Source organism: Homarus americanus, unplaced genomic scaffold (genome assembly GCF_018991925.1).
Source record: "Homarus americanus isolate GMGI-L3 unplaced genomic scaffold, GMGI_Hamer_2.0 scaffold25467, whole genome shotgun sequence".
Classification (NCBI taxonomy): domain Eukaryota; kingdom Metazoa; phylum Arthropoda; class Malacostraca; order Decapoda; family Nephropidae; genus Homarus; species Homarus americanus.
Window position 1 is genome coordinate 7,335,384 of NW_024732867.1, and position 10,063 is coordinate 7,345,446.

At 38.1% G+C, this 10,063-nt stretch overlaps 1 protein-coding gene across 5 annotated transcripts in view; it reads left to right on the plus strand.

Moving 5' to 3' along the window:
- LOC121869182 (AP-3 complex subunit beta-2-like) overlaps nucleotides 1–7,580 on the plus strand; it is a 31,996-nt gene extending 24,416 nt beyond the window's left edge. For all 5 annotated transcript variants that reach the window (XM_042370405.1, XM_042370404.1, XM_042370407.1 and 2 more), the window contains 6 exons: nucleotides 34–107; nucleotides 851–1,071; nucleotides 1,411–1,669; nucleotides 2,298–3,454; nucleotides 5,138–5,277; nucleotides 5,402–7,580. In XM_042370405.1, coding sequence (XP_042226339.1) covers nucleotides 34–107; nucleotides 851–1,071; nucleotides 1,411–1,669; nucleotides 2,298–3,454; nucleotides 5,138–5,277; nucleotides 5,402–5,558 — 2,008 coding nt within the window. In that variant the 3' untranslated portion in view covers nucleotides 5,559–7,580. The remainder of the gene's footprint in view (nucleotides 1–33; nucleotides 108–850; nucleotides 1,072–1,410; nucleotides 1,670–2,297; nucleotides 3,455–5,137; nucleotides 5,278–5,401) is intronic.
- The last annotated feature ends 2,483 nt before the right edge of the window (nucleotides 7,581–10,063 follow it).

Consider the following 10,063-nt stretch of genomic DNA (forward strand, 5'->3'; position numbering starts at 1 on the left):
GTATACGTTAAATGTTTATACTTTCATCTTCAGGTGTGCCTCCAACATCAGAGAGGTGACTGATACATGTCTCAGTGGTCTGGTCTCCCTCTTATCAAACCGCGATGGTAAGTCACTACAGTACTACCACAATACTTAAAACAGTTTACCTCTTCTATTTGTAAGATCATGGAAAAGATTTGACTTAGATCTTGCCCTATTACTGTACCAGCGGAGGATCCTCGCCTGTGGGTACTCCAGAGCAGGATGTATTTGTTTAGGCTTGTTAGAAGGATTTATTTTTTATTTATTTTATTTTATTTATATACATATAATGAACTGAACTGTTCCACTCATTATTACATGTGTATATAGGAACAGTACTGTACTGTTAATCATTTACAGTGTTTTATATAAACTTTACATATGTACACTACAATCTTATGTACTACACCTGTATGAATATATGTTACACATTCTGCATTCGATGATGGAGCAGCCTCTCAGGGCCTGTATAATAATAAAAGAACAAAGTGTACAGTATATTAAATTAAAATATATCTGGTAACTAATGTGTACCTTCCTTGGTGGGGCTCCATACAGACACATTGGTAGTTTCTCATTCAGGAAGATTGAAGAGAATTTCACTTATTGGATTTTCATACTCTAAAACACTGAGGTCATTACACCCAAGTCCTGTCAACTGGTTACTCATTAAGTACGGCATTATGGTGTGTGTGTGGTACGAGTTCAAACTGTTCCTGCTATCATTTAGTGCAACCATTTGTTCTCTTCATTATAATGTGAATATCGATTTCTTTACATTTGTTGTGGCAGGCTGTACTGTATATGGTTATTACTCTACTCACAGAATCTGTTGTGGGCGAGAGCGTCGTTGTCATCCGTAAGCTTCTGCAGAGTGAGACGGTGGGGCACAAGGATATAATCAGCCACATGGCCCGCTTGATGGACAATATAAAGATCCCCATGGCTAGGGCCAGTATTCTGTGGCTGCTTGGGGAATATTGTGACAAAGTTCCTAAGATTGCTCCAGATGTACTTCGTAAAATGGCCAAAACTTTTATATCCGAGGTGACTTGGGAGTGATGTATTACTGTACTGTTATACATGTGGCATAACCTTTGCTTCACCCAGTTATATAACAGAAGATAATTACTATTTTCTTTACTACTATTCAAGTTCTTTGTGATTTGCTTTAAGTGACAGACATAATAAGTCTTTAATATCTCTGTAAAATGAAAAGACAAAGGGTAAGATGATGATGGGAAACTCATAATTGCTATGTATAATCCTTAATTTAGCTCCATTCAGACTAACATTGACACTGTAGGAACTTGTTATAAAGTTGTCCTTCAAAACATTTAGGAATTTCAAGAACTTAGTAATACATTAACTACTGTGTCTTTACAGGATGACATTGTGAAGCTGCAGATCTTGACTTTAGCAACAAAACTCTACTTAACCAACCCCAAGCAAACTCGCCTTCTCTGCCAGTACGTGTATAATCTGGCGAAGTACGACACAAACTACGACATACGAGATCGTGCACGTCTCACACGAGCTTTGGTTTTCCCATCTCAAGGTCACGAGGATAATAAGCTTGCAAAACATGCTAAGAAAATATTCCTAGCCACCAAGCCACCACCAGTCCAACAGTCTAGTTTCAAAGGTATTTACAATATCAGTATTCATTTTATTCCCTGAATTTTAAGTTTGTGTCAGTATTACAGTTTTGTTGCTCTCCGTTCATCACTTCATGTCAAATGTGTTTTCTCTTTGATATCTGCTGTACATTGACTGAATGATGTAATTTCTGTTTGGGTTAATTAAAAATATTATAATAGATTCTTGCCTTGGATTCTTGGAGCATGTTGTTGACCCATAGAGTTACACTACACCTGTTTATATCTCTTGAGGATATATTCCCAGTGACTTGTTTACACAGTCATATTGACATTATATAAAATTAGTTTCTTTGGGTTAAATTTAGGGACTACTGAGAATAAATGCTCCATAGATATTGGGTATTCTCTATGGCGACCATGAGGGCAAAAAGATGCTGAAATTGACCTGTCCAGCACCATTAATTTGGAAATGGAGCAATAATAATGGCAACATAAGTATGATCCAATATGGCAAGCCTTTGAATAATTTTGATATCTTTTCCACTGGACCAGGGAAAGACTGCGCCATATTTTAACTTCCATTCAGTTCCATTTAAATTTGGTAGTTACTTATATTGTTTTATTCGCTTCATTGTTCAGTTCTTCTTTACGCAGCATAATTCTTACTTTCAGATCGCGACCAGTTCCAGCTCAGCACTCTATCCCATCTCATCAATGCACGAGCCACTGGTTATCAAGACTTACCTCCTTTCCCCGAAGAGGCACCTGACCCTACTGTACGTTACGTGGAGCTTCCTGCATCATTCACCCCCGAGAACCACCATAAACCTTCACACCCGAAGAAGAGCAAACCACAGAAGATGAAGTCATTTTATTCTGATGAAAGTTCCCCTGAGGATGAGAGTGAAGATGATGCAAGTGACAGTAGCAGTGATAGTGACAGTGATAGTGATAGCAGTGACAGTGACAGTTCAGAGAGCAGCAGTGATGAAGATAATGAATCAGACAGTGAGGAGGAGGAAGAAGAGGAGCCGAGGTTCAAGAGGAAAGTGAGCGGTGGCAGTAGTAAGAAACGTCCCGAAAAACACGGCGTTTCACAGTCATCGGGCAGTGAAGATACGGACTCTTCCTCCTCCTCATCATCATCGGGGAGCGAGTCGTCGAGCGATGAGGAAGCAGAAAACTCCGAAGATTCTGACGAAGACGTAAAGAAAAAGAAGAAAAGTGACAGGGAGCAAAGAAATTCAGTGCCACAAGGAAGAGGTAATCGTAGTAATTTAGACCTCCTCCTGGATCTGGACGACACACCTCCTGCCATGGACACCCCACTGCTCACTCCTTCCCTCGGTGGTCTGTTGACACCCTCACCATCATCCCAACCATCTCAGCCACTTCCTCCTGGAGCTTCAATTCAACCTGCTTCTGCCAAGTTTGTACCCACAGTTACTCAGGAGTTGCTGAATAGAATTAGTGGCGGAGGTCTGGCCGTGGCCTGCCGGTTTACGCGCTCTCCGCATCTCTATTCCCCCCGTATGACGTCGGTTGAACTCTCATTCACAAATAACGGAAGTGAAGAAATTCGTGATATTAGTGTTGGAAGTAAGAAGCTTGCGCCAGGAATGGCTCTCCATGAATTTGCTGGTATTGCTGTCTTAAGCCCTGACACCACCCTGAATGGAACCATTGGTGTAGACTTCAATGACACCACTCAACCAGCAATGTTTGACCTGGTAGTAGGCGGCCGAACATTCAGCATTAATATCACAGCGCCAATTGGAGAACTGCTGATGCCTTTAGCAATGAATGAAGGTGATTTCAATTTAAATCAGGTAAGTGTTGTTTTATTTAATCTTATAATTTAAACTCATATCTTGGATGTATAAAAACAGAATCATCCATCTGTCCTATCTAGAGGTACAGTAGTCTTTTGTAGATGAAAGGGATGTGTTCTGAGGAAGTCATGTGTAATGCAAAAATTTAGCTACATTATGAAAGCTATGGAAGATACAGCCTTGGGACTGACACTCAATGACACAGCATAAACTAATACAAATAACATATCAATAATCAGTACAGGAAATAACTAAATAGTTGATTTAATGAATACTCACCATAAATACATTAAAACAATAAAAAATAAAGTAGTGATCATAGTGGGGGGGGTTTACTGTGTCAGAGGCAGGACTCTTTGCATCTTTGTTTGAAGTTGGTGAACGAGTTTCATGCTTGCCTATGATTGGTTACTGAGCTTCTGAAGTTTGTTTACTAGTTGAAGGAGGTCCCTGGGAGGAAGTAAATGAAGTACAAGACTTGAAGGAGGCATGAAGAGAAGTTCAGGCAGCTCTCTTCTTCCTCCTCTCATATAATTCTCTGTAGCAACACACTCTATCTTCCAGTACACTACCAGAATTCATGTCTTCCTTCATTATTACTTCTGCTTCTCTTCAAATTTTTGCTAATCTTTTGGCCATAAATTGCTTTGAGGTTGGTGTGGAATTTTCAGCCTCTTCTTGTCACTCTATCCTTGTTATGCAGACTTTCCCTTTTGATACTCCAGCAGCTCCACCACATTATCAAGGTCCTCTTGTTTGAGCCCAGCCTTCCCTGCCAGTCTGCTGCTGAACATTAGATACATTGGTAAAGCCACCAAAATCATGTACACTAAGGCCACAGCTTCCTCCATGTGGCAAAAGACATTGTTCACAACCTTTTTAGTTGTGTAACCCTTCCAAAACTCCCTTATTGTTGGCTTATCCTCCCTGTCTCTCTTGCATATCAGCTGCACCATTGTCACAGGTAGAAAATCTTGAATGTTGCAAATACTCCTTTGGTTGCATCAATGATGTTGTGTTTGCATATAAGGCATACAAGGATTTTCTCTTTATTTAAGAATTAAAACAAACATTCAGTTTGGTTTGTGTGAGTTTGTGGAAGCAAATATTGAAGTAGTTTCCTGGTAGGTCTGGGATAACAGGGATGACCTTCAGGAAACCGGAAAAATCCCCCAAACTTCGATTTTGGTCCCAAAGGTTTCCAAGGTTGTGAAAAATGCACAAAACATGTTACATCCTTTATTAAATGTAGAAATACAGGTGCTCACAGGTACATAGTGGTCCAACATGGTGTATGAGATGCCTTGGTAGTGAGGAAGTAGAATGAAGTTATAATTTCATGGCTGAGGACTGAGTTAAATAAACCATATCTGTGGTTTTTCCTATTTTTTCCTTTGGTTCATTGGCTTTTTGAAGTACAGGTGTATCAAGGCTTCCTTCATAAACCTAGACTCAGTTAGAGTGAATGGCTGTTTATGCAGCAAGTTACACTGGTCTGATGACAGTATAATGCCTCTTTTTCACAGTGTACTGTTAGCTTCGTGGACACAGTAGGATGTGCCAGAAGATAGACTGATAGAGTTATATTTTAGCTCACTTTTCTCTTCCCTTCAGCCATAAAATGTATTTCAGGTCTCTCTCTCTCCCTCCCTCCCTCCACTAATGATCTCAATGTTGTAGATTAAACTGCGAGGGATGAATGAACAGTGCGGTGTGGTGAGTCTCTCCAGCGGCAACAAGGATATCAAGAGCCTCGTCAACCGGGTTTATGAAACTGCTAATCTTCTCCAAGTTCAGTGTTCCAGTAATGACATTGTAAAGTAAGTGTTGTTTTTTTTTCTTTCTATTAATTATTTACTTTTGTTTTTAAGGATTTTCTTTTAAAGGCAGCAAGTGACTGATCATTCTAATTAACTTTTTTATTTATATAACTTTGATTGACAGGTTTGGTGGCCAGACTGCATCAGGGAAGGCGCTGGTACTGGTGTCCCTCTCCCTCCCACAAGATGAACAAGAATCTACCATTTCTGTCAACTGTGAAAAAATGGTTATATCTTCAATGCTTCTCAAAGAAATTAAGTCTGCCTTAAAGAGAGATTGATTGATTTCAACAACTATAAAGAGTTATTAATATTTGACAACAGAGTGATTAATTATAATTTTAGGAGATGGCCCTATACAAATTGGCTGTATTAATGAAATGAATGGTTCATTTTTACCAATGTTGATAGTATAAACTCAACTTCTGATGTATTATGATTTAGCACCCTATGATAAAAGACTAGATGATTCCCGGTAGTTCTGTAATTTCACCTCGGGTGCTGTAGCATGCATTCAGAAAATATATAAAAGTCTGTTGTGGCTTATATACAGGTTGGCTTGACCATCAGTGGTGCTATATCAAGTATTGTAAGGTTCCCCAGGGAGTTGTATATACAGTACTGTACTGTATAGTGAAAGATTGAAGATAGTATGAGGATAGTAATCTACACAGCTGAATTTTTATTGTTTTAAATGTTAAAGCTTTATGTTGTTCCAGTTTGTATCTTTTATTTCAACATCAGTATATTAGATCCCATCATTTATGACAATTTTGTGTCTGCAACCTGTCAATGTATTCCAGCTCTTGGGTGTTTAAATGTCACTTATTTACAGCTTAAATACAACAGTAGTGTACAGTTGGGTGACACAGTACTATACTTAAAATGTTGGGTCAACTATTTCTGATGGCAGTGTTTGGCTGCTGAAGTTATATATGTTTATGTATACAGTATGTATATATTGTCAAGAATGTATATTTAAAATTTGTTGAAAATCAGTAACATTTCATTTTCGAGTCTGCTCACACAGTACATATATATAAAACCTGTATATAGAACATTTATTTTTCAAACATATACTGTACATCACTACAGTATGTTGGCTTCTGTCATATTACATAAATATTACCAGAGGTGTTTGCTAAGGTCCAAAAATTTAATTGTTCTAATTGTATCAGTGGTTTCTTCATCATCAGTCATAGGATGTAGCCAAATTTTGGAGTTTTTAACCCTTATGCCCCTGGTGACGTATCAAGACGCCCCGGGTGATGTTCCAGAATGAGCACCTTTTCCCACCACTGTTTAAATGCCCAGCGCGGGTTATGAGGTTTCAGTGTGACTATTTAACCTGTCACGTCACACACTCGGCCGGAGGGAAGCTTCCTGAACGTAATTACCTACTTTTGTTCGTTTCTTTTCATTGTTTGTCCATTTATCATGTTATACCAAAGTAATATTGCTAAAAGTAGTGTAGTTGTATTGTAGTGTAGTATTACTGGAAAATAATGCTATGATTATGTTATAAATGTACTTATTTGTGGAATTATTATTATTTTGTGCGTAGGTGACCACTAGGCTCGCCCTCATAACAAGCTGTCCCCTCATCTCCCTCCCTCCCCCCTTGCTGCCAGGAAAGTTGCTACAGGGTCAATATATAGTTGTTCTTGCTTCTTTTTTATGTTTTATCATTTAAAAGGGTTAGAAATTATTTTGGGAAAAGTTGATATTTCTCGATTTACCCCCGGGTGGGGGGGCACCCTAACCTGGGGCTTAAGGGTTAATATATTCTCTGTTTTATAGTTTTAACTCTAGCTCTATAACTATACCTGAAAATTTGTGAAGTGGGCACATCTGAGTAAATGGAGGAGGGTTACAACACTGGCCATGAGGCATTTTTTAAAAGGGGGCGTCAGTTACAGTCATTGATCGATGAAGGCCCTGGCCTCTGTGTAACATATATAAGAAAGAAATAAGGCTGCCTCAGGAATTACAATAAGAAAAGCTTGATATTTCAAAAGATAGGAAACAGAAGCTTAAATATGTTGATTACCAAGATTGAAACATAACAGAAGAAGAAGAAGAAGAAGAAGAAAGAATTGAGACATGTTTAAGTATAGGCCCAGTGTGTGGCTGAAGAGAGAACCTCTATTAATGGGAGGGGGAGAGTTCCTGTATGTCACTTATATTGTTAATTTAGACAACCAAGACAGATTAATGTACTACTTTTAATTATCTTCCTTAATTTCTTTTTATGCTGTCAATCTCTATATTACATTAAAGTATTTACAAAGAAAAATAGTAAACTGCTATTTTCTGATCTTTGGAATAGCAATCTCACTTAATGTGTGTGTGATGTTTTTCTTACATATTTCTGTTATTAAGCCTCTATAGTTGGGAACTAATCAATGGCATGATAATTTAGAATTGTATATTTTTGGTGTGTTGGAATACTGTTTGAAAGAATATAGTTTTACACGGCAGTAGGTCAGTAGCTCTCTTGGTAAATTACTGTACAGCAGTGAGAGAGAATGTGTGCCTTCAAATGAAGAGTCTTAAGTTGTTCTGGATTCTAGTCCCATTGTCTCTGTTATGTTCACCTTATCCAAATCAGAGTGTCTAAGTCTATGTTCAGGTTCTTAAAAACAGACAAGATCCTCATCTAAGTACTGAATTGTACTCAAGGCTCAGAATGCAAATCTTTTTATTGCAAGTTACAAAATGTAGTGCAAGAATTTGCCATCGGTGTATAACAAAACATGAATGTACAGGCACACCTCTTAAAAAACTTTTTCGTTATAACATTTATTGTTCTGTATATATCTATATAAACACCAAGCAACAAGTTTGTCATTTCTCAGAGCTGTGTGCTCATTGGATGAATGTGGCATACACTGATTACTGTTCAGCCAATCATCATCCAGTTTTGTCTTGTTTTGAACTTCTCCAACAGCTGTGTGTTAACTTCACTGTGGTACTGTAGTAACTTATCTTATTTTTTACCCATAATGTTTAGGAAAAGGCCAGCAAGTGCTATTGCTGGTTATGTGGCGAAGCAACCAGGGAAAATAATTAGTATGGATGTAAAAGTACAGGTCATAACATAACACTTGTTGAGGTGGCTGAGTGAGCACCAGGTTGGTAGTGGTAGTACTGTACTGTAGTTTGGGTTTGGATGTGTCAACCATGAGAACCATTCTCAAGAATCCACCGCTTCATCGAGCAACAACCAAGAACATTGTGCTGGAGAAGATGGAGAGCCAGTTGTAGGAGCTATAGCAGATAGTCTTACATAAGCTCTGACTGAATGAACTGGTGAGTTTGTAACTTATTGTATTTGTGTCCATTATCATTAGAAATTATCATCTTTAATTATGAAATATTTTGATAAATTTATTGTGTACAATATCATTGTTAGCGCTAGTACCAGACTCAATGAAGCCCTCACATAAGAATTAGCTGTCACAAACACATCTCTATTGGAGCTATGTTATGCTTATGTCTTATTGAACTCTTCCTTATAGCACTCTGTCTTCCAGGAATGCATCTAGTGCTATAAGAGATAAGCATGCATAAAATAAGACTAGTGAGGTATTATAAAGCATCATAACTGGTCATTGTTGTAGTTACAGTAATTTATTGAACATCTTTTTCATTTTTAAATCTGTGCTTGATACCTGTGGTAACTTAACCATCAGATGGGTTGATGCAGCACTTTTACTGTACATCAGAGGAGCTAGAACCTTTGATTAATTATTTGTCAAACAACTGTTGGATTTTAAAACATAACATTTAGGTAGTGATTTTATTTATAGTAGCTGCTTATGGAATTCATTTGCATACAGTCACCATTCTTATAAGAAGTACTGGTAATAATTTATATATACAGTACATATTATTGTCAGGGTAGAAGGTAGAAACTGTCTTTATAGATGAGTAAATGATGGCAGGAGAGAGTGAAGAGTTAAGGTACCAGGCACAGGAGGTGACAGCTTCCCATACATTAGAAGGATGGTAGCTTCCTCTACACCATATACAAGGATCTCTGCTTGTGTATACCAGTTAATATGCCCAGGATTACTCCTCATACGTTCAAGATGCAAGACATACAGTAAAGGGAGCCTGTAATATTAAGAAGTAATGATGATAACTTTCACTATACAGTAGACTCCAGATCTAGAAAGATTTCAAACTACACTCGTGGAGCAAGGACTCCCAAGTGAGTGTTATATCCCTCCTCAACAATTCAGTAACTACACACACTACTTTTGAAGATGCTCCGTGTCATCCCCAACAACTTTTACTTCTCTTAAATTTGGCCGATTCCAAGGAAGCTTTTCAGACGTATACATAATCAAAAAGTATCTGTGCACACTTCGACAAAAATAATCTGACACCATAGACGTTGGATGCTGCAAAATGCCATATACAGTATATCGCTGTCGCCACATTTCCTGTTTCGCACAGCTACGATAAAAAAATAGATTAATCTTGCAAACATTGTGTAGCTTGGCTCATATTGGTGGTTACATTGCATCATAGGTGTATTGATCATGTAGGAAATCACTGGACCCAATATGCTAGATACTCTATTATTGTGTGTAGATCATACCATCAAAGTAGAGTACTGTGTAAAGAATTCACCTTCAACCTGAGCAGAGTGCACCAGGACACACAATGGATGTGTCACAGTACCTCTCATGGATCATCGACCCTGATGAAGGCTCATCTTTCAGAGTTAACTTGCCTCTGAAGGATCCTTGATATCCTTAACAATCCAGCATTTATG